The sequence below is a fragment of the Erinaceus europaeus genome, chromosome 1 (assembly GCF_950295315.1).
Source record: "Erinaceus europaeus chromosome 1, mEriEur2.1, whole genome shotgun sequence".
NCBI lineage: Eukaryota > Metazoa > Chordata > Mammalia > Eulipotyphla > Erinaceidae > Erinaceus > Erinaceus europaeus.
In genome coordinates, this window is record NC_080162.1 from 94,092,657 (window position 1) to 94,118,485 (window position 25,829).

Here is a 25,829-nt window from a genome sequence, read left to right on the forward strand (position 1 = left end):
ATTACAATATAAGGGCAAAGATTAAAGATCACATTGAGAGGGCAAAAAAAAACTAAAGCAGTTTAAACTTGTGGACTGGGAGGCAGTACTGTGCCCAAAACATTGGACTCTCAAGCTGTGAGGTCCTGAGTTGGATTCTCAGCATCACACGTGCCAAAAGGAAACTCTGGTTCTCTCCATGTTAATACATCTTTAAATAAAATGAACTTGTCAGGAGCCTAACTCCACACCAGAAAGCCACCATTCCTTCTGAACCTGAGTGCTTGTTATATTCAGAAGACTATTATTAAGAACACACACAGATACGTAATAGCAAAAATTGGTTAAATCTTTACATCTACAAAGTGTGAAATGCACTTAAGTGACACATTAGGTTCTTAGGTTCTTATATCACATTCACAAGATCTTTTCCCAAAATAGTTTCAATAGATTTGTTAAAGACAACATGTGTATTGAAAGTAGCAATTTTATTTGAGTTAAAATTATTTACAAAAACCCAAAGACATACTTCATGAAACTGGTACAAACTATTTTTTTCCTGCCGTTGGCTTTTGCTCCAAAGATCACAGCTGAGAAATACTGTATAAAATAAAAATAGGATTGGATTCAGAAAAGTACTCTACTGTTCTAATTTCCAATTGGCAGTATTTACATAATTATTTACAATGGAAAAATTATTTAAAACTTTAGTTAATTTGCAAGTCAACCTCAAGTACCCTAAAATGCAGAGTTCTCTGAGGGTTAAAAACACACATATGCACTGCAGTAGGTGAGGTGACTTCTCCCCCACCCCCTCCCCCACCAAAACCTGCATCTCTATCAGTGCTTGACAATTAGTTATTTTAAAACATAAAACAAAAGAAAAAACTGTTAAACACTGAGGTAAATCAATTCTCAAATGATTACCAGTGTAACAAAGATGTAGTTCGCCCTGATTGTTCTTATCCAAATGTTTTATATTTCTTCCACCTTTCCTAAGTAAGTTTTATCAAAAATCAAATTCAATGATTAATAAATATCACTGTATTTTAAAATAAAAATATATCTAGCTAGTTCAACTTTATGGATTATTACTTACTGATATTCTTTGAAAATAAGTTTGCTAAGCAAGCTTTTACACTCAGGGCAAATACAATTTTAATCTTTTCCAAGTTACACTGGCTATACTATGCTCTTAAAAAGTGATGGGCAGGGGCTGGGGTGGGTAGAAGGAATTAATAATTTGCCTAGAATCAGTTACTTCCTTATAGATTTCCCAACAATCTGCATTATCAAAAATAGGAAGACAATAGAAGGCAGCCACTGCATTAAAAAACATTACAGCTGGCACTGAACAAGAGCCCCGATTTGTCACTTTATACAAGGAAATAACAAAGTCTAAATGTGTAAAAATTAGACTTATAGCTATTTTCCCCAATACACACCAAACTAATATTTTTATGGCTTCAAGTTTTACAAATCCAAGGAAAAAACATGATAGAACTACCTTAAAGTTATTTAAAAGTATTAATGGGATAAATTTCTGGAAAGCCTATATTCAGGCCTGACCAATAAAATACAAAGCTCAACCAGTGGTCTAAACAATAATACAAAAATCTGCAATATTGTGCAATTAAAATATAAAATATGTTGTGTGTTCCATGAATGTTTTCCAAACAACACACTGTTCTATGAACTAAGACTCTGTATTTAAAAAAAAAAAAAAAAAAGATCTTCTCTAAACCAGCAATTTAAGGCTTTGCGTTTATGCATTTGATCCTGTCACTCTACAGAAGAATATACATGTTATCTGGAAACATGAATTCCACATTGGTGTTTTAGCTTCCTTATATTTATTGTACTGAACATTAGAAAATATATCTAGAAGAGTCCTCCTTCAAAACCTAACAATGTTTCAAGAGTCTCCCCTAACATTAAGTGTAAACTACCCTGGGTTTGTCTCTTTTGTTTTATCCTTTAACAGGGCACATCTTATATAATATTCCCTCAAACTGTTATTTGTTTTCTTGCATCTATAGCTATGACTCATTATGGTATGATAATGAATATGGTCATGGTCTCAAGAATGAAAAATAGTTTATCAACCCAAACCAAATCAAGAATAAAAAAATATACTATTAATCCCTTGTGTCTTTGGATTCCATCTAATTTTAAATATAGACAGTAGTTCAGGGAACAACAACAAAAAAAAAAATCACAAAATTATTAAAAGCTTTATTTACGATTGGAATCATTCAACAAAAAAAAGCAAAAGCAAATGAGCCTGAAAAAGGAACTAAGCTGTTGTCTAGAATGTCCTCAGAACATTCGATACCTCAGTAGCTAAGCTGCCTTTGCACCTGGCTGGCATGACAACAGTGGCTCAACATACACAGCAGTTGCACTAACAGCAGCACAATTTTTCCCCTTAAAACTTGCCCAGAATGAAACAAGATAACAAGGGGAGAGTATAAACTCTGCCAAAGTGTATTTAAATACTGCATGAAATTGTTAACAGCCTGAACCTTTTTCCCTCATTTTTGATAGTTGCAGATTGATGTAGTAACTGTCATTTAGCAAACGCAGAATGCATGATGAAGAAATCAGGTGGCCTTAAAAATCCAAACATGAATGATACTGGTGAATGTTCTTGGTATTATCTTCAAGGACTTCTTTCATGACTTTTCTTTGTCTAAGAATAGCTCCAGCAACACTGAGCACCTGAAGCAAAGGTAAAGCAGCTAGCAATGTTCCAAGTACTCAATCACTCTAGAGATAGATTTCTGGCCCGTGGTTCCAACAGCACACTGAAAAGAGGTAAGGAGGAGTTAGTAACACTTAATAGCTAATAAATTGTGGCTCTAATAATACAGTATTTGGCAAAATAATTTTCTTAAAGAGCTAAACATAATCACCAAGAGAAATCTTCTTTAAAAAAAATATTATTCCCTTTTGTTGCCCTTGTTGTTTTATTGTTGTTATTGATGTTGTCGTCGTTGTTGGATAGGACAGAGAGAAATGACGAGGGGAAGACAGAGAGGGGGAGAGAAAGACACCTGCAGACCTGCTTCACCACTTGTGAAGCCACTCCCCTGCAGGTGGGGAGCCAGGAGCTTGAACTGGGTTCCTTACTCTGGTCCTTGCGCTTTGTGCCACGTGCGCTTAACCCGCTGCATTACTGCCGACTCCCAGAATCTCTTTTTTTTTTATTCTAATCACTACGGCCATATTTCTAGACTCTCATGCCTAAGGCTCCAAAGTCCCAGGTTCAACCTCCCACACCACCGTAAACCAGAGCTTAGCAGTGCTTAGTTAAAAAAAAAAAATACTTACAGTAAGATTCATGAAACTCAAAAATTTTTTGAGCATCTCTGTCATTATTGAAAAGTCTCCTTCTGGCAGATACTCCCGCACAGTGGTCACATTAATCTGAGGAAACAGGTCAAAGAAATATTGGTCAGGCAGCAGAACACATTAGAATAAGCTATATTGTTGGTTTTGGCACACATCCTTTTCCAAATTTCTCCAAAGGTCTTGAACTCCCTTTACTAGTAAGCAAGCAATTTCCTTTTCAACCATTCAGTGTGACTAACTCCATTCTCTATCCATGCCTACCCTCAGGAAAGAAAAAGTAAAGCCGGCAAAAGCTATCATGAAATATTTATGTGCATATTTACTTTTAAAATTTTTTAATTTTATTCCCTTTTGCTGTCCCTGTTTTATTGTTGTAGTTATTATTGTTATTGATGTCATCATTGGATAGGACAGAGAGAACTTGAGAGACGGGGAAGACCGAGATAGGGACAGAAAGATAGACACCTGCAGACCTGCTTCACCACTTGTGAAGCGAACCCCCTGCAAGTGGGGAGCCGGGATCCTTACTCTGGTCTTTGCACCACCTGCGCTTATCCCACTGCGCTATCGCCCAACTCCCCATATCTACTTTTGTAAATGTACCAAAAAAAAAAAAAAAAAAAAAAAGCCTGAAATAGCAAAAGGTTCAGTTAAATATGTGTAATGCACTCCAGTTGTGGGGGGATCCTAGGAAATAAGGAAGTGCATACTTAATAATGTACTCAGGGTTGGGGAGACAGACAATTGTTGTGCACAAGATCTACATGCAAACGGTTCCAGTTTAGATCCCCAGCCAGAGCTGAGCAATACTCTGGTTAAAAAAGAAAAAGGATTTGGGAATGGCACAGCAGTTAAGTCACCTGAAATTCAAAAAAAATTTAAATGAGAGAATACATTGTAAGGGTTAATGGTGACTTCAAGAGTTAAGGGGACTGCTAGATTTAAGAATGTTTTTACAAGGCACCTAGCATTAGGAGATAAGGGTTGTATCTATGTACTGGAAACCATTAGCCACCACCCTCAGCCACCACCCTCCATTAAAAAATATCTAACTTGAAAGTTCTACAAAACACTAAAAGATGAGAAGTTATGTCTGAATGATGAACCGTATTGTGTACCATTACCCCCCTACCATTAAATATATCTTAAAAGTTCTATGAAACATAAAAACACATAGTAGTAGCTATGATGTCTAAAACTGCTCTGCAGAAAAGTAAATTTCTGGGGCTGGGCTATGGTGCACCTGGTTAAGGGTTCACATTACGGTGCATAAGGACCCGGGTCCAAGCACAAGGAAAGCTTCATGAGCAGTGGAGCAGGGCTGTAGGTGTTTCTCTTTCTCCCTATCTCCCTCTTCCTATCAACCTCTGGTTTTCTCTATCCAATAAATAAATAAATAAGATAAAAAGATACTAAAACTTATGGTCCTGGAGATGGCACAGTGGATAAAGTGGTGGACTCTCAAGCATGAAGTTCTGAGTTCAATCCCTGGCAGCACATGTACCAGAGTGATGTCTGGTTCTTTCTTTCTCTCCTTTCTCATTAAAATAAAATCTTTTAAAAAATTAAAATTCAGAATTGAAAAAAAGATAATAAAAATTATATACACATTTATTTAAAATTAAATCCTGGGTTTTGAGTGCCAGCTGATAACCCCAACAATCCTCTTTAAAAACAAAACCAATGGGAGTCGGGCAGTGGTGCAGCGGGTTAAGCGCATGTGGCACAAAGTGCAAGGACCAGCGTGAGGATCCCGGTTTGAGCCCCCGGCTCCCCACCTGCAGGGGAGTCACTTCACAAGCGGTGAAGCAGGTCTGCAGGTGTCTGTCTTTCTCTCCCCCTTCTGTCTTCCCATCCTCTCTCTATTTCTCACTGTCCTATCTAACAACGACATCAATAACCACAACAATGTTAAACAACAAGGGCAACAAAAGGGAAAATAAGTAATATAAAAAAAATTTTAAAAACCAATTTATTTTTACTTTTTTATTTAACAGAACAGGGGGAAATTGAGAGAAGTAGGGGAGACAGAGGTGGAGAGAAAAAGACAGACACCTACAGACCTGCTTCACATTGTGAGGCATCCCTCCTGTAGGTGGTGAGCAGGAGCTCTAGAACCCAGGCCCTTGCACATGGTAATGTGAGTGCTTAACAGTGTGCCACTCACAGCCTGCAACTCTCTTTGTTTAGAGAGAGAAAGAGAGGAGGGATGGAGGGAGGGGGAGAAAGAAGAGGAGAGGAGGGGAGGGGAGGGGAGGGGAGGGGAGAAAGAAGAGGAGGGGAGGGGAGGGGAGGGGAGGGAAGGGGAGGGAAGGGGAGGGAAGGGGAAGGAAGGGAAGGGAAAAGAGGACAGAGAGAAAGATTCATGTGAGACAGAGAGGGGAGTCAGAATGTTAAGTGGTAGAATGGAAGTGGGAATTGAGAGAGAGGGTGAGAGGAGGGAAAGGGAGAGGGAACAGAAGTGGTCAGGGTACTGAGCTTTTCAGACAATCTTGTACCCCAGGAGCAATGTTCCCCATTGTACTCTGACTTCCTAATTGTCTCATTCCTCACTCCTCAAATCCCTTCTAGAGTGGTCACCTACATTCTCAGGGATTTTTAATCCTCAATTCCCTGCCCCCATTCCATACTACGTAACACATCCATGACCCAGAAGATGGTGTGGACAACCCATTGTCCATTAAAAGTTTGTAACCCTCCGTCGCTTCTATAGCATGGAAGGTGGCTGACTAGCTAGCCTACACTGTTAGGTTCCCCTGTGTTCAGAGAGAGTCAAAAACAAAACCAATTTTACTTACTACGTTATGAGACAGACTGTATTACTTAAGACAGAATAAGAAACCAGAGAACTACTCTGACACATGTGGTGCCAAGGGTTAAACAGCTATAAATTGAGAGGAAGGGGAAGAGAGGGAGAGAGATAGAGAGACACCTGTGACAGTGCTCTACCACTTGTGAAGCTTTCCCCCTGCAAGTGGGTGCCAGGGGCTTGAACCTGGGTCCATCTACATTGTATCCTGTGCTCTCAACCAGACTCTAAAACTGGGACCTTATAGTAGTAACAAAGCCATCATTCCTTACATGATAGTGAGTCAATGATGGTAGGACTAGGGAGATAGCATATGGTTATGCAAAGAGGCTTTCATGCCCGAGTCCCCAAAGTCCCAGATTAAATTACCAGCACCACACAAGCCAGAGCTGAGCAGTTCTCTGGTAAAAAACAAAAAAGGGCAGGGGGGAGGGGGCCATGTGCACGCACATGGCAAAGCACAAATGCTACTAGGTTCCAGCCCCTGCTCTGCACCTGCAGGGTGGAAGCTTCATGAGTAGTAAAGCAGGTCTGCAGGTATCTCTCTCCCTATTTCCCCCTCCCCTCTCAACTTCTGTTCTTTCTAATAAAAAAGAAGGGAGGGCGAGATGGCTACCAGGAGTGGTGGGTTCATCATGAAGGCACCTAGTCCAAGTGATAAAAGCAGTATTATCAAGCGTTGTTTTTTTTTTTTAACTTTTTTTTTTTATTATCTTTATTTATTGGATAGAGAGTCAGAAATCGAGAGGGTAGGGCAGATAGAGAGGGAGAGAGACAGAGAGACACCTGCAGCCCTGCTTCACCACTTGCAAAGCTTTCCATCTGCTGGTGGGGACCGGGGGCTCGAACCCAGGTCCTTGTGCACTGCAACATGTGCGTTCAACGAGGTGCACCACCACCCAGCCGCTATCAAGCGTTTTTAAAAATGTTATATTGTGGGGGTAGATAGCATAATGGTTATACAAAGAGACTCTCATGCCTGAGGCTCCAAAGTCCCAGGTACAATCCCCCACACCACCACCACAAGCCAGAGCTGAGCAGTGCTCTGATAATAAATAAATAAATAATAAATTAAAATGTTATATTTATTAATGAAAGATAATGAAAAGCACAGCATATTTCCAGCCTGCTCAATGAGGAACAAGATTAAACTCAGGCCCTGCAGTGAGTTCAGCACTTTACCTGCTGTGTCATTTTATTATTAAGACAAAAGACATTTGCAGGTTGGCAGACAGCATAGTGGTTATGCAAAATGACTTTCATACCTGAGTCTCTAAAGCCCCAGGTTCAATCCCCTGCTCTATCATAAGCCAGAGTTGAGCACTGCCCTGGTTAAAAAAGGAAAGAAAGAAAGAAAAAGAAAAGGCAATAAAAAATAAATAAAATCTGGGACACTGAATTCATAGCATTGCCCATAATGTGAGGACTTTTATCATCATATTATAAGCAAGAGACAAACTAACAGAAATTTATTTTCTTGCCTCCAGAATTATTGCTGGGGCTTGGTGCCGGCACTACAAATCCACTGTCCCTGGAGGCCATTTTTTTCATTTTGTAATAGGATAGGACCGAGAGCCATTGAGCGAGGAGAGAAAGACAGAGAGAGAGAGAGACACTTGTAGAACTGCTTCACTACAATAATAAAACAAGGGCAACAAAAGGGAATAAATAAATATTTTAAAAAATATTTAAGTAAATATTTAAGTATTTTTTAAAAAGACAGCCCACAAGCAATTACAAATAACAATTTAATTTCAAGAGCCAGTACATAAGGAAAGAAGGTTCTACAAAATAGAACACCTATATTTATGTCCATTGCATTTAAGACTTGCCTTGTCATCTCTTTCCCTTTGCTTGGTGTATGTGTTTGCCTTTACAAAAACATTTCTGGATTTTTTTCCCCCCTGGGGCTTCACAATTTTAAGTCAACTTTTTTAGACAGACAGTAACCTGGGAGGTGGCACAGGAACTAGGGCCTCTGGTTTGTGAAAATGAGGTACTGAGTCCAATTCTAGGCACTGTATGTGCCACAGTGCTTTGGTTCTCTCTCCTTCATAAAAGAGAGGTGAAGTGGGTGTACACACACACACACACACACACACACACACACACACACACACACAGAGAGAGAGAGAGAGAGAGAGAGAGAGAAAGAGACAGACACTATAGCACTAAAGCTTCTGCCAGTGTGGTAGGGGCTAGGCTAGGACCTGTATTGTGTGTAAGACATAGCAGGCAGGCACACTATCTTTCCAGCCTCAAACATCTCTGGATCTTAAGGAAATAGAAAAAGGGCTGAGCTGAAGAGATTCCAGGAATGGAAATAGAACTCCTGTAAGGCCTCCAGAGATATGATGATAACTGATCTTGATCCCAAAAGCAGTGATGAAGAAAGGACCACCATGGAGCAGGCCTTGCTTCCTGAATGTCCTTGTTCCTAAAAAAAATTTCCCACTTTAGAAGTTGGATCTACTACTACAACTTTTCCTAAAAACAAGCAAATAAATAAATAAAAATAAACATTCCCCATTAGAACAAATTATCACAATAGTCAGAACACTTCTGTGTTTACTCAGATCAATTATGTGGATAGTAATACTTATAGTTAAATGACTGTCTAAATTTCACAGAACAATTCCATATTCAGGGCCAATGAGTGAGTGGTTCAAACAAAACCAACTGAGCCAATATTGACCAAGATGAAGGAAAGCCTACTCGATGCAGAAGGGTGGCAGGGAAAAATTGTATTGTTCAAGTCTGGGGAGACAGTTCAACTGGTAGAGCAGTAGGTTTGTATGCCAGAGGTTTCTGGTTCAGAAGAAAGGTGGTCTGGCTTCTTGTTCCCTAGCATGAAACTTTCTTGTAAGAAGTCTTTAAAAAAAAAAAGAAAGAAAGAAAGAAAGAAAAAGAAAAAAAAAAAAGAAAATTGCTCTTTAAAAGAACCATATAGGAAAGTCTCCCGGACTAAATGTTCTAACTAGATGAGCTATCTAGGTGTGGTTAACATGAAGTCAAGAGAAGACCATTTAACGAGTAAGACAACATGTAGAAGACGGTAGAATTTAAAGACAAAAAATAAAGAGCATGAATTTCTGATGAACCACCAAAGCACTTAATTATTTCAACCAAAGGCATGTGAATCCATTCATCTATCAATAAAAAACTTTTATTTTTTTAAAGTAAGCTTAACGTATTATGGGAATATAGCTGGTTAGGAAGACCTAGGTTTAATTCACTACACCAAAATAGATGAATAAACAAAGCTTATGTGTTTTAAATTTGGAATGCATCTTTAGAAGTGACTCGTGCACGAATACACATACACAGGGCCAACAACAAATACTAAAGTTTTTTTTTTTTTTTAAACTCAAGAGGGAAAACAGAATAAAAGGTACATTAATCAGACAATGGTCTGAAGCTGTTACACTCAACTTACTGGACTCTCCTGGCAGAGGCATCCAAGTAGTAGTGCTGTGTATGAAGCCACTATACAGTCCTCCATGTGTTTGCCAGCATGCTGAAGAGCTGAAAATAAGTAAACAGAAATCTGTTTTAACAGTATATCAAAACACAACTCTGCTACTTACACTCCCCCCCCCCTTTAGGTTTATTGCTGGGGCTCGTTGATTTTATCAAAAATCTCCCCAAAAATAAAAGTCCTGGACCAGATGGTTTTATAAATGAATTCTACAAAACCTTCAGAGAAGAACTAATACCTCTACTTTTAAAAGTCTTCCAGAAGACTGAAGACACTGGAATACTCCCTGCCAGCTTCTATGAAGCCAACATCACTCTGATACCAAAAGCAGACAGGGATACAACCAAAAAAGAAAACTACAGACCAATATCTCTGATGAACATACAAGCTAAAATACTGAACAAAATTCTAGCCAACCGGATATAGCAGTATATCAAAAAGATTGTTCATCATGACCAAGTGGGGTTTATCCCAGGCATGCAAGGTTGGTTTAATATACGTAAATCAATCAATGTGATCCACCACATCAACAAAAGCAAGACTAAAATCCACATGGTCATATCAATTGATGCAGAGAAAGCCTTTGACAAAATACAACATCCCTTTATGACCAAACCACTACAAAAATGGGAATAGATGGAAAATTCCTGAAGATAATGGAGTCTATATATAGCAAACCTACAGCCAACATCATACTCAGTGGTGAAAAACTGGAAGCATTTCCCCTCAGATCAGGTACTGCCCACTATCAGATCAGGCTGCCCACTCTCACCATTACTATTCATCAGAACATTGGAAGTTCTTGCCATAGCAATCAGGCAGGAGCAAGGAATTAAAGGGATACAGATTGGAAGAGAAGATGTTAAACTCTCCTTATTTGCAGACGACATGATAGTATACATGGAGAACCTAAGGAATCCAGCAAGAAGCTTTTGGAAATCATCAGGCAATACAGTAAAGTGTCAGGCTATAAAATTAACATTCAAAAGTCAGTGGCATTCCTCTAATGCAAACACTAAGCTAGAAGAAATTGAAATCCAGAAATCAATTCCTTTTACTATAGCAACAAAAACAATAAAATATCTAGGAGTAAACCTAACCAAAGAAGTGAAAGACTTGTATATTGAAAATTATGAGTCACTACTCAAGGAAATCGAAAAAGACACAAAGAAGTGGAAAGATCTTCATGTTCATGGGTTGGTAGAATTAACAACATCAAAATGAATATACTACTCAGAGCCATCTACAAAGTTAATGCTATCCCCATCAAGATCCCAACCACATCTTTTAGGAGAATAGAACAAATGCTACAAATGTTTATCTGGAACCAGAAAAGACCTAGAATTGCCAAAACAATCTTGAGGGAAAAAAAAAAAAAAAAAAAGAACAGAGCCGGAGGCATCACACTGCCAGATCTCAAATTGTATTTTAGGGCCATTGTCATCAAAACTGCTTGGTACTGGAACATGAATAGACAAACTGACCAGTGGAATAGAACTGAGAGCCCAGAAGTAAGGCCCCACACCTATGGACATCTAATCTTTGACAAAGGTGCCCAGAATATTAAATGGGGAAAGCAGAGTCTCTTCAACAAATGGTGTTGGAATAAATGGGTTGAAACATGCAGAAGAATGAAACTGAACCACTGTATTTCACCAAATACAAAAGTAAATTCCAAGTGGATCAAGGACTTGGATGTTAGACCACAAACTATCAGATACTTAAGAGGAAAATACTGGCAGAACTCTTTTCCCGCATAAATTTTAAAGACACCTTCAATGAAACGAATCCAGTGGCAAAGAAGACTAAGGCAAGTATAAACCTATGGGACTACATCAAATTAAAAAGCTTCTGTACAGCAAAAGAAACCACTACCCAAACCAAGAGACCCCTCACAGAATGGGAGATCTTTACATGCCATATTATCAGATAAGAGTTTGATAACCAACATATATTAAGAGCTTGCCAACCTCAACAAGACAACAAATAAAAAATGGGGGAAGGACATGGATAGAATATTCACCACAGAAGAGATCCAAAAGGCCGAGAAACACATGAAAAAATGCTCCAAGTCTCTGATTGTCAGAGAAATGCAAATAAAGACAACAACGAGATACCACTTCACTCCTGTGAGAATGTCATACATCAGAAAAGGTAACAGCAACAAATGCTGGAGAGGGTTTGAGGTCAAAGGAACCCTCCTACACTGCTGGTGGGAATGTAAAGTGGTCCAACCTCTGTGGAGAACAGTCTGGAGAACACTCAGAAGGCTAGAAATGGACCTACCCTATCATCCTGCAATTCCTCTCCTAGGGATATATCCTAAGGAACCCAACACATTGATCCAAAAAGAGCTGTGTACACATATGTTCTTGGCAGCACAATTTGTAATAGCCAAAATCTGGAAGCAACCCAGGTGTCCAATAACAGACGAGTGGCTGAGCAAGTTGTGGTATATATACACAATGGAATACTACTCAGCTGTAAAAAATGGTGACTTCACAGTTTTCAGCTGATCTTGGATGGACCTTGAAAAAAATCATGTTGAGTGAAATAAGTCAGAAACAGAAGGATGAATATGGGATGATCTCACTCTCAGGCAGAAGTTGAAAAACAAGATCAGAAAAGAAAACACAAGTAGAACCTGACATGGAATTGGCATATTGCACCAAAGTAAAAGACTCTGGGGTGGGTGGGTGGGTGGGTGGGGAGAATACAGGTCCATGAAGGATGATAGAGGACCTAGTGGGGGTTGTATTGTTATATGGGAAACTGGGGAATGTTATACATGTACAAACTATTGTATTTACTGTTGAATGTATAACATTAATTCCCCAATAAAGAAATTTTTAAAAAAAGTTTTCACAACTCAACAACAAAAGACTCAATTTTTAAAATGGGAAACATATCTGAATAAATATTTCTTCAGATAAGATAAAGATGACCATACCAATAACCGTCCATACTCCCAGAGGGGGGAGAATTGTTAGGGGAAGATGACTAGAGGGCTCTGAAACCCATTAGGACCCAGAGAGAGAAGAAGAAAGAGAGAAATACATTCAGAAGTAGTAATAGGTAACTTAGAATGGAAGAGAAGGTGGGACCATAGAAAAAATGGGGCAAATATATATACATATATATATGGAGTTATAAAAATAATCATTTAAGGGGCCAGGTGGTGGTGCACCTGGTTAAGGGCACACATTACAGTGGTCAAAGACCCAGATTCAAGTCCCTGGTTTCCACCTGCAGGGGGAAAGTTTCACAAGTGTTGAGAGGCTACAGATGTCTTTCTGTTTCTTTCCCTCTCCATCTCTCCCAGACCCACTCGGTCTCTGGCATCTCTATCCAATAATAAATAAATTAAATTAAGAAAAAGAAATAATTAATCAACCCATATCTGTGCCCTTGGCAGAATCACTGTAGTTTCCAATGGAGGGTATGGGGACACAGAACTCTGGTGGTGGGAATGATGTGGAATTATATCCATTATCTTCTAAGTCACTAATAAAAAATAAAATAAAAATAAAGATGACCCATAAGAACATGAAAAGAAGCTCAATACCATTTACTCATTAGGAAACTACAAATCAAATGACATGATTTCATACTCACTGAGAAGTAAACTAAGAAGAAGAAAAGACATTTATAATATTCCTCCCTGAAGCATTACAGCAGTTAGATGAAATCCTTACCAAATTCTAATATATTCTTTAAAGAAACAGACCAAATGATACTGAGGTTTGTTTGGAATCACAAACAACTCCGAATTGGCAAAGTAATCTTGAGAAAAAAGAATAAAAATTGAGGCATCAAGCTCCTTGACTCCAAATTAAACTACAATTAACAAAATTATGTGTGATACTGGCATACAAGCAGATACACATATCAATGAAATAAGAGTGAAAAGCCCCAAAATAAATCTTCACACATGTGGACTATCTGATTTACAACAAAGGTGCCAGGAAAAAAATCACACTAGGAAAACTGGACAGACAAAAAAGCACACAATTGAATCACTACCCCACACCATGTACATAAAGTTAGCACAAAATGAATTTAAGACTTGGAGATTAGTCCCAACATCATAAAACATGTTGAAGAAAACACAGGCAAAAAACTCCATAATATCCATTCCAGGGATGTCTTTGGTGACCCAACTCCAAAGGCAAGAAAAACAAAAAAAGAATAAACAAATATTAAACTAAAAAGGATTTGTGAAATGAAGGAAACTAGTAGTAAAACTAAAAGACTTTCTACTGAAAGGGACAATATATTCATCTGACAGGAAGCTAATACCCCAAGATTTATGCAGAACAAACAAAACTACAAAACAAAACAATTAAAAAAGCTAAAAGTCCCATCAAAAACTGAAAGAAGAGTAGAAAAAACACTTCCCCAAAGAAGCCATGAAAATGGTCAACAGATACATGAAAGGAGAGAAGAAGAAAAAAAAAGGCAGCTCATTATCACTTATGGGAGATGCAAATCAAATAATGAGACATTACTTTACACCTGAGTGAAAATATGCCTTCTTGGTCTGTGGTACAACATGAAAGAAAATGAAGGGGATTCTGATGAGAGAAGTAACTAGGACAACTAGTAGGTGATCTTACTCATATTCCGTACAGAAAGAAGCAAAGCAATGGAATCAAAGTACATGAAAAGTGGGGGGGAAAGGTATGAATTGGAACCAAAAAATATATAGTCTATTTCAATAAAAGAGAGAAAAATGCATACTTTTAATTAAATTAGCAATTTATTTAGCGATAAAAGGGAAGACACACTTTCCATAGCACAGAGATTAGGCCATCTCTTGGAATGAGTGGCCATGCGTCTAAAACTGTGAATATGACAACAGAAAGCAAATCTCTGCTGGTAGGAATGGTAAAATGGTATGGTTTGGCAGCTCCTTAAAATGTTAAACATAGTCAGTCAAACAAAACAGCAATAAATTCATGTAAAATTGTTCAACAATTAATAGTTATATTGAAAACAATTAACAATTAATAGTTATATTGAAAACTACTCAATTATTTAGTGGGATGAATTTTATGAATGTAAATGTTATATAATCTTCTCACTGGTTGAACTGTGTTCCTCCTATCCCCAACCTCAGGTTATCTCTGTATTTGGAATCTTTAAAGAAGTAGTTTAAATGAGGACATGAGTGGTCCTAATCCAGTAGGACTGGTATTCTCATAAGAGATTAGAACACAAGGGCAACAAAAAGGAAATAAATAAATATTTTTTTAAAAAAGAGAGAGATTAGAACAAAGATACACACTGAGAGAAAACCATGAACAAACATAGGAAGAAACTGGCCATCTACAAAGAAAGGAGAGAGACTTCAGAAAAGACAGATAAGGCCTGAGGACTGACACCTTAGTCTGGGGTTAAAAGGCTCTAGAATTGTGAGGAAATAAATTTCTGTTATTTAAGTCAATCAGCCTATGGTACTCAGTCAGATATAGCCACCATCACAAGTTAAAGAGTAGGAGGTAGCATGATGGCTACCCAGAAAAACTGAAATGCCTGAGACTTCAGAAGGCCCAGTTTCAATCCCCTGAACACTGTAAGAAAGTGTATACTGTTGTTTTTAAAATGGTAAGACTTATTTTCCTTTTCTTTAAAATGAATTTATTTTTTAACAGAGACAGAAATTGAAAGAAGAAGGGAAGATAGAGAGGGAAAGAGACAGAGAGAAACCTGAAGCTCCTGCTTCACCACTCATGAAGCTTTACTCCTACAGGTGGGGACCAGGGGCTTGAACCCAGGTCCTTGTGCACTGTAATGTATGCACTTAACCAGGTGAGCCATCACCTGGCCGCCAATACTTATTTTTCAATAAAGCTGACTGAATTTTACTGCGATCTAGGAGGTGTTACAGCAGCAAGCTAGTGCACTGGTTAGGACATCTAGCTTGTTACAAACATTGCCCACATTTTTTGAGTTCCATCCCAACATGAGAGTTGCCTCTGCATGGAAGAAATTCTGGTACTATGAAGTCTCTCTCTGAAGAACAAAAAAAGACGGAGACTGGGTGGTGGCACAACTGGTTGAATACACGTTACAATGCGTGAGGACCCAGGTCCAAGCCCCGCATCCCCGCCTGCAAGAGGAAAGCTTCATGAGAGGTGAAGCAGGTCTTCAGGTGTCTGTCTCTCTATCCTTTTCCATCTCCCCTACCACCTCAATTTCTGATTGTCTCTATCCAATAAGTAAAAGATAAATAAAAAGGGTGTAACCTCACAAGCAGTGAAGCATGTCTGCTGGAGTCTATCTTTCTCTTCCTTCCTCAGTCTTTCCTATCTCTCTCAATTTCTGTCCTATCCAACAACAATAATAAGGGCAACAAAAATGGCCTCCAGGAGCAGTGTATTTGTGGTGCAGGCATTGAGCCCCATCGATAATGCTGGAAGCAAAAAATACAATAAAATGAGTGGGACGGTAGCGCAGCAGGTTAAGTGTAGGTGGCGCAAAGTGCAAGGACTGGTTTAAGGATCCCAGTTCTAGCCCCGAGCTCCCCACCTACAGGGGAGTCGCTTCACAGGCAATGAAGCAGGTCTACAGGTGTCTGACTTTCTCTCCCTGTCTTCCCCATCTCTCTCCATTTCTCTCCGTCCTATCTAACAACGACGATTAAGAAAGATACACTCATCAAAGAAAGTTCTATCTTAGGGCTGGGGAGACAGCATAATCATTATGCAGAAGACTTGTGTGCCTGAGGCTTCTTGGTCCCAGGTTCAGTTCCCAACACCACCGTAAGACAGAGACGAGCACTGCTGTATCTTTCTTTCTTTCTTATTATTCTTTTTAAATTTTTAAAAACATTTTCCCTTTTGTTGGCCTTGTTGTTTTTTTACTGTTGTAGTTACCATTGTTGTTCTTGATGTCATGTGCTTAACCCGCTGCGCTACCGCCAGACTCCTTGTGCTGTATCTTTCTATAACTCTCTATCAAGAAAATTAATTAAATTGAATAGAAAGTGAGGGAAGAGGGAGTCGGGCGGTAGCGCAGCGGGTTAATCGCATGTGGCGTGAAGCGCAAGGACCAGTATAAGGATCCCGGTTCGAGCCCCCAGCTTCCCACCTGCAGGAGGATCGCTTCACAGACAGTGAAGCAGGTCTGCAGGTGTCTTTCTCTCCCCCATCTGCCTTCCCCTCCTCTCTCCATTTCTCTCTATCCTATCCAACAATGACAACATCAATAACAACAACAATAATAACTACAACAATAAAAACAAGGGCAACAAAAGGGAATGAATAAATAAATATTAAAAAGAAAAAAAGTGAGGAAAGAAGTTAATACATTGGACCTGAAGACATTACATTCAGTATATTCCTTACTGTGTTTACTATCTACTACATAACAATGAGAAGCATCACTACAATTTATGACAACTGATCTCAGTTTAGAAAGAGAGGACAGGGAGTTGGGTGGTAACACAGTGGATTAAGCGCAAGGACCAGCATAAGGATCCTGGTTCGAGCCCCCGGCTCCCCGCCTGCGGCGGAGTCGCTTCACAGGCAGTGAAGCAGGTTTGCAGGTGTCAATCTTTCTCTCCCCCCTCTCCATTTCTCTCTGTCCTATTCAACAACGATGACATCAGTAATAACAATAGTAACTACAACAGTAAGAGCAAGGGCAACAAAAAGAGAAGAAATAAATAAATGTTAAAAAAAAAAAAGAGAGAGAAAGAGAGGACGAAAGGATAATTTCAAGATTTCAAAACCGTTGCGATGTCAGCAAGAACTCCTAAGAGCACTGAAACATTAAGGCTTATCTGCACAGAACTAGAGTTCATTATACAAATGATACCAACCATGTTTCCTTTGGGGAAAAAATCAAGTTGTGCTTTTCAATTTGACCACTCAAATTAAATATACCTTTATTGAGGTCAAGTTCTTCATCATCTTCCTCCTTCTTATGTTTCTCTTCAGTACTGTCAGTCTTTTCAGTTGATACCCACTGGATTTCTCCACTTGTTTCTTGCCACTCTCCACTCTTATCATGCTGAGTGGTGGGAGCATCTTTGATCAACTCATCTGTTTTACTTTCTGCCAACTGGGCTGCTTGCTCTCGTTCAAGAAACAGCTAAAATTATTTTTTGAAAGTCATTAAAGAGATCATCAATCAACACGTAGTTATCCAAATATAAGGCTATATTTTCTCTTAAAAGTATCACTACCCATAAAAAGCATGTTATCTAGTTAAAAAAAAAAAAGTATGAATAAAGCCTCTGCTCTATTATCATGCTTAAAGCCAAAGCAAAAATCTAAAAGCTGCTGTCATTCAATCAAAGTAAAACAAATCTAATGATATGCAGTCATTTTCTGTGAGAAAAATAATACTTTACCTTAATTTGCATTCAAGTAAAAAGTCAAGCAAAAAAACCTCAAACTTAAGAAAATGGTTAGGGAGTCAGGAGGTAGTGCAAGGGGTTAAGTGCACATGGCGGAAAGTGCAAGGGCCAGCATAAGGATACCGGTTTGAGCCCCTGACTCCCCACCTGCAGGGGACTCGCTTCACAGGCGGTGAAGCAGGTCTGCAGGTGTCTTTCTCTCTCCCTCTCTGTCTTCCCCTCCTCTCTCCATTTCTCTCTGTCCTATCTAACAATGACATCAACAACAAGGATAACTACAACAACAATGGAAAACAAGGGCAACAAAAGGGTAAATAAGTATTAAAAAAATTTTTTTAAAAGAAATGGTTAACTGCCAGCAAAACAGATGAATTAACTGGAAGAAACGACAATGAATGAAATACATAAAATCAGAGAAAAGCAACATGACTTTTTTTTTTTATTTTAAACCAGAACACTACTCAGCTCTGGTTTATGGTGATGTAGGGGATTGAACTTGAACTTTGGAGCCTCAGGCATGACAGTTTCTTTGCATAACCATTCTACTATCTACCCCTACATGCAACATGACTTCTTTAGAAGAACTTTAAAATATATAAACAAGAAACAGTAATCACATAGTCTCAGGAAAGTAATAAAAAAAAAGTTCTAGAACTGAATCAATCAATACTCTTAACAAAAGTATAACGTCAATGGAAGTACACTGTAAATTCCTTGCCTTTTCTTTTTCTGTACTGGGATACAGTATTAACATACAGAAAGCATTTATTCTACTTACTGATATGATTTTGGGGAAAATTCCAATTGACTAAAGACAACCAAATGCCAAGTAGATCTCAAAGATTTGTTGAATATACAAGAATTTATATAATGCAGTGTATAAAACTTACATGCTATATAAAATTTAAAAGCTTTAAGAAGGGAGTTGGGTGGTAGCACAGCGGGTTAAGCGGACGTGGCGCAAAATCCAAGGAACAGCTTAAGGATCCTGGTTCAAGCCCCCAGCTCCCCACCTGCAGGGGAACTGCTTCACAGGCGGTGAAGCAGGTCTGCAGGTGTCTGTCTTTTTCTCCCTCTTTCTGTCCCCTCCCCTCTCCATTTCTTTCTGTCCTATCCAACAATGACAACAACAATAATAACTACAATAATAAAACAAGGGCAACAAAAGAGAATAAAGTAAATATAAAAAAATAAAAGCTTTAAGAAAACTTAAAATTTACATAATACAGATTTCTTAATTAGATTCAATAATCCTTATGAGGGAACTGGAGATCCCTTCAGAAGTCTGTGAAGTAAAAACTGTATTCACTATAATACTAAAGAGAGTAAAGTGACTTTGGTTTCTCTTCAGATCACAGAAATCTTTTACTAAAGAGAATAAATGTCTTACTTCAAGTATGAAAGTCTGTTGTGCTACATCTGTACTGTTTCCCCAGTCCGACATCTAGTTTAAATATACTTACACTGACACAATTCTTATACCAAGGGGTTACTCTAGATACAGAGTCTGAGTACATATCAAAACAGTAAATACTGGTGGTTCTGAAATGAGCAGAAGGAGGTTGGAACTTTGATACTGACTTTGTTATCACTCTACTAATAATTCATGCCTTATTTGTGCTAAGCAATTACTAAGAAGTGATTACATAGTCAAGACAAGGAGAGTACAGTAAGGACACAATACTACCCAGTTTATCAGACTGAACTGGTGAGGGAGTACAGAAGGGGGAGAAAAGTTACTAATGGATAAAGAACTTAGATGCAACAAACTGAAGGTTTTGCTTACCTGTACTAATGCCTGAACAGCATGAACCTGTCCAGCTATCCTCAAACTATCACCTCCTTCTTGACTACAAAAAGAAGAATCAAAAGAACACGACGTTTCCATGTTGACCAGACAGTGTCGATTTCGAGCACTATATTCCACGAGGTTTATCAGTAGACCTAAGCCCTATAAAGATTAATATATATGTATATTATCTATCACAAAGGAAAAATAAAAGCAAATTAATACACTATGCATACTTTCGAAAGAATAAGGCTTGAAAAAGTATTGGCAGATAGAAACTTAACTGTTCTACAACTTATACTTGAAAATAACATGTTAAAGATACTAGTCTTCTCAAAGAATGATTTAATTTTTTTTAGAATAATCATTCTAAAATATTTTAATAAGTTTTAATCTTTTAAGTGTTTTAAAGATTTTATTATTAATATGAGAGAGAGAGACAGACAGACAGACAGACAGACATGCACATGAAGATGAACCCAGAGCATGACTCTGGTACATATGGTATCAGGATTGAACCTAGACCTCACACTTAAAGAGTTCAATGCTTTATCCACTGCACCACATTCCCAGGCTTACTGTTTTTATTTTGATAAGAACTTTTAATGGCTGTTCCCTTTTTTCACCAGAGTTCTGCTTAGCTCTGGTTTATGGTGGTGGTGGGGACTGAACCTGGGACCTCAAGAAAGCCATCCCTTCTTTTTATTTATTTTGCATAACCAGTATACTATCTGCATGACGTTCTTTTTTCTTTTTTTTTTTTTCAAGATAGAGATACAGAGTAAAAGAGACCTAGAGGGGGCTGAGCATTGGTGCACCCGGTTAAGTGCACATATCACCATGAGGAAGAACCCAGGTTTAAGTCCCCAATTCTCACCTGCCAGGGGGTGCTTCACGAGTAGTGAAGTAGGTCTGCCAGTGTCTAGTTTTCTCTATCTCTATCCCCCCTCCCCTTTCAGTTTCTCTCTGTCCTGTCAAATAAAAATTAAAAGGAAAAAAAAAAAAACTGGCAAAAATTGCTACTGGGATCAGTGGATTCCTAGTGCTATCACTGAGGCCCACTGATAACCCTGGTGGCAAATAATAATAATGATGATGATAATAATAATATTTAAAAAACCATAGCACTGAAGCTTCTTTAAAAACAGGGGGCTGGGCTTGGAAAAATTGGTAACTAACCCCCCCAAAAGACATTTTCATCATCTTTATCAGATTCAAATACTTATTTCTCAAATAATCGCTTTACTCACCAACACTCTAATATCAAATCTCTGCTCCTGAGGTAGGTACTTTGGAACCTGAAGCACACAGTTCATTGCTGTGCCTATCAAGCCATCTTGTTCTCCTGTTTTGGTGCTCCCCCACTCTGAAATAGGAAAAATATGTAAATTACTTTGAATATTCTTTTTTAAATGACTTTTTAAAAGCTTTTTAAATACTTATTTTAGTTATTTTTCCCTTTTGTTGTCCTTATTGTTTTATTGTTGTTACTGATGTCATCATTGTTGGATAGGACAGAAGAGAAATGGAGACAGGAGGGGAAGACAGAGAGGAGGGAGAGAAAGATAGACACCTGCAGACCTGCTTTACGGCCTGTGAAGCGACTCTCCTTGCAGGTAGGGAGCCAGGGGCTCAAACCAGGATCCTTACTTTGGTCCTTGCGCTTTGTGCCACATTGGCTTAACCCACTGCGCTACTGCCCGACTCCCTGAATATTCTTTATGACAAAACAAACATATATTTACTAATAAAGTAACAGGTTTAGAAATGTATTGTTCTCCCTTCACTGAAATATAGTCACTGGAATATTTCCAAGCCAGGTTATCAAAATAATTATAAAAATATCAGATCCTAAGAGCAATCAAATCTGGGGCTGGGTGGTGGTGCACCCGGTTAAATGCACACAGTAGTGTATATAGATCCAGGTTCAAGCCCTACGCAGAGGTAGAAGCTTCTTAAGTGGTAAAGTAGTGCTGTATGTGCTTTTCCTTTTCACTATCTTCCTCGTCCCTCTCAATTCTTCTGTCTCTATCCAGTAAGTATGTAAAATATTTTTAAAATATTCAATAAATGAGAAATCTAACAAAAAAGAGCAATTAAATCTATACATTTAATATATTGTGACAGAAACTTAAAAAAATACATATCTTTACCAAGAACCTAAGGGGGGGGGGGAGAACCTAAGGAAAACTTACTTTTATATGTCATAAATACACAAACACTTAACTATATGTGTTAAGAATGTATGTAGAGGGAGTCGGGTGGTAGCGCAGCAGGTTAAGCGCACGTGGCGCAAAGCGCAGGGACCAGCTCAAGGATCCCGGTTAGAGTCCCCGGATCCTCACCTGCAGGGGAGTCGCTTCACAAGTGGTAAAGCAGGTCTGCAGGTGTCTGTCTTTCTCTCCCCCCTCTGTCTTCCCCTCCTCTCTCCATTTCTCTCTGTCCTATCCAACATCGACGACATCAACAACAATAATAGCTACAACAACAATGGAAACAAGGGCAACAAAAAGGAAATATATAAATAAATATTTTTTAAAAATTTTATATAAAAAAAAAAAGAATGTATGTAGAAAATACTTACCATTATCATTAGTTAAGTTAAGCAACACTCCAATGATGGCCCTCATGCAGTCTTCCACTGCTTTTCCCACATGGCTAGTTACATTCTGGTGAGGCAGAGGCTTACTGTCAGGCAAGCATATACTATTCTCAGCACGATTATACTGCTGAATTAATTCTTCACAATGTTGTAATGCTCTTAAGGGAATATAAAAATGTAGATTATTATGTTCAGCAAAAATAGTATTTTAAACTTCTTACTCAACTTCTAATTTTAAATTTACATGTTTTATTTTTAAATTTAAAATTTAAATGTAAATGTTTTAAATTTGTGATAAATGCTGTCTAAATAAAATTTAATTAGTCAAGAAGCTACAATAGGGGGCTGGGTGGTGGCACACCCAGTTAAGCACACATAGTATGAAGCACAAGGACCTCAGTTTGAGTCCCTGTCTCTCCACCAGTAGGGGGGGTCACTTCTTAAGTGGTGAAGTAGGTCTGCAGGTATCTCTCATCCTGTCTCCCTCTCTCAATTTCACTCTGTCCTATCCAATAAAATGGGGGGAAGCCCCCCCAGGAGTAGTGGATTCATAGCCCCAGGGATACCCCTAGAGGCAAAAAAAAAGTTATGATATATCAGCAACTCAATACAAAATTTGTTTTGGTGAAAACTTGGTAACTTAAGTTTTTCTAAACAAAGTTAACTCAAAACAGAAATTTACATGTACTGCTTACATCTGTAGTTCTTTGTTTCAAAATCTTTATACCACTCTACATCTAGTCGGCTTTTAATTCCCATGAGTTGCAGCTCACTTTGCAAGTAGCACTTCCTAACCATAGCTTCCCCAGACAAGGTGAACCTCGCATAAGTAGGTTACTAACCATTTCATAACACTTGAGCAAACCATATAATCTTAACATGAGGTCATTTAATTATTTTGTTTCCTGGCATTCATATAAGGAGAGCATCCAACAATTCTGAAGATGGTATCCCAAATAAGAAGGAGCCATAATTCTGACATCATTCATTATCTTTGGAAAATTCTCTAAACTAGCAAGTCCACTTAAAAAAAAAAAAAAAAAAAAACCACAAAATCTATGAGATATAAAGCTGACTGTGCCACCTGGTCCAAAATATGTACATTTTATTATTATGTATGTATTGGACAGAGACCGTCAGAAACTGAGAAGGAGGAGAGGGAGAGAGACAACTGCAGCCCTGCTTTACCATTCGCAAAGCTTTCCTCCTGCAGGTGGAGGCTGGGGAACTCGAACCCAGGTTCTTGTGCACTTAGTCATATGTGCCACCAACCGGTCCCCAATATAAAATGATAAACCTTTAAAGAATAAAATTATAATACATATAGCTTCCCTCTAGTTGTCCAAAACACATTAAAAAGCAAAAATGAAGAACACATCACTATGGCATGAGACACCAGGGATTACTGTCTGGACTGCAAGGTATACTTTTTGATTAGAAAAATATTCATGTTTAGTCTAAATTTATTGTATTTTTAAATATGTCACTTAGAGGTTTATTGCTCTTTCATAAATATCCAATTCTCTGCTGCCAATTTTGATGTAAATGTCTTAGTTATAATGATGAGAGTTGAAACCTGTCATGTTAAATAACTCTTTCTAAAGGGCCATAAAGTCAAGGGTCATAAATTTTTACAGACATTTGAATAATAAGAAAATCTTTGAACATAGAAGGATTAGACAATACAGACTGACATGTACTTTAGTGCCGCACAAAATTTATAAATCTAAGTTAAAAGAGATGAAAAGGAAACCTACAAATTGGAATACAGAAAGACCGTATTAAGCAATTAACAATTTATAGATTGTGAGTATGCATTTTTGTGGATGAAACATGAAATCTGTCACTGTAAAAGTAACACAAGGGAGAATGGACAGCTATAGATGGGAACCAGAGCAGTCATGACTGATGACAACTCAAGCTGAGTGAAAAGTACATTTAAAGTTAAACAATTCTGTCTAAGTTTGAAATTCTTCCAAAGTAGAGGTTGAAAAAACAGATTAACTTGAGTTAGACTAGAGAGCCTATGATACTGTACTAAAGACTTTACTAGATTACAGCCCCCCAAATATGTACTATAAAAGCTAAAAGATATATATATTTGTTAAGTATAATCTAACACACATATTCTTTTCACTGTAAATAACAAGCCCAGGTAGGTATATTAGTAATTATTCCCTTCTGGAGAACTTTATTAAGCAAATGACTTGCTCATGGGCTCAAGTTAAAAGGCTAGGTAGGGTCTACATTTAGTTACTGTAGCATTCACAATTTGTCTTCCCAATTTTTTTTTTACTATGCTACATTCTGATTCACAGAAATCAACACACAAGTATTTTATGGAAAAGGAAACAGCGGTTATTTACTATCAACACAAATACCTCAAAAAAGAAAAAGCTATTTCAGAAAACTTACTTAGCTGATGAAACAATGAGTTGTGAATCTTTATACGCTATCAAGTAGCTTTGATTCTCTGGATTATGCACTGTCACCTAAAAAGGGAAAAATATGAAATGACTGTAGCAGTTTCTCCTTTCATTTACATATAACACACTAACTTGGAGATCCAAAAGATATGATGGTAAGGAAAATCAGTCCTTTTCATTTAAAAAAGTAGGCCACATCTTCCAGATTTAAAATAATAGGGTGGGGAGTCAGGAGGTAGCACAGTGGGTTAAGCACAGGTAGGAATAAATATTTTAAAAATAAAATAAAATAATAGGGTCACTGCTTTGTTACAAAATTAAAACATCACTGCTTTTATGAATGTGTGTTCATAACTAGTATGTTCTTTTTAAATATTTATTTTCCCTTTTGTTGCCCTTGCTTTTTATTGTTGTTGTAGTTATTGATGTTGTTGTTAGATAGGACAGAGAGAAATGGAGAGAGATGGGGTGAGAAAGATACACCTGCAGAACTGCTTCACCACCTGTAAAGCGACTCCCCTGCAGGTGGGGAAGCAGAGGCTCAAACCGGTATCCTTATACTGGTCCTTGCACTTCGTGCCACATGCACTTAACCTGGTGCGCTACCTCCCGACTCCCAATTAGTATGTTCTGTACAATATATTCACTGTCATGAATCACCAAGAACTTTGAATGTCAGAAAAGAGCAGGTTCCACTTTATAAACAAACTGACAATTTAAAGTTTTTAAGTGTATTCACTAAGAATTTTAAAAATTGTATGCTATCCAATGTAACTGAAGCTCTACAGAAGAGAAGGAACACTTTCAAATTCATCTATACCAGAGGTTTTTAATTTATTCTTTTTCCAGAGATATTTCAAAAATTATGTAGCTAATCCAATCTGGTTAACATAGTCTGTTTCTGCACATGCTGAAATATAGTGGCAGCATAAACTGACCTGGGTTGTCATCTATAAGAATATACAAAAAAAAAAAAAAAAAGAATATACAATGATGGAGAGTCGGGCGGTAGCACAGTGGGTTAAGC

The 25,829-nt window shown here is 38.0% G+C and overlaps 1 protein-coding gene across 2 annotated transcripts in view; it reads right to left on the reverse strand.

Annotated features, from left to right (window-relative positions):
- Positions 1-448: 448 nt before the first annotated feature.
- Positions 449-25,829, reverse strand: part of WAPL (WAPL cohesin release factor) — a 94,493-nt gene continuing 69,112 nt past the window's right edge. For both annotated transcript variants that reach the window (XM_016191340.2, XM_060190970.1), the window contains 8 exons: positions 24,792-24,868; positions 22,359-22,534; positions 21,025-21,140; positions 19,772-19,936; positions 17,510-17,717; positions 9,579-9,667; positions 3,313-3,408; positions 449-2,786 (listed from right to left, as the gene is read on the reverse strand). In XM_016191340.2, the coding sequence (XP_016046826.1) occupies positions 2,721-2,786; positions 3,313-3,408; positions 9,579-9,667; positions 17,510-17,717; positions 19,772-19,936; positions 21,025-21,140; positions 22,359-22,534; positions 24,792-24,868 (993 nt within the window). In that variant the 3' untranslated portion in view covers positions 449-2,720. The remainder of the gene's footprint in view (positions 2,787-3,312; positions 3,409-9,578; positions 9,668-17,509; positions 17,718-19,771; positions 19,937-21,024; positions 21,141-22,358; positions 22,535-24,791; positions 24,869-25,829) is intronic.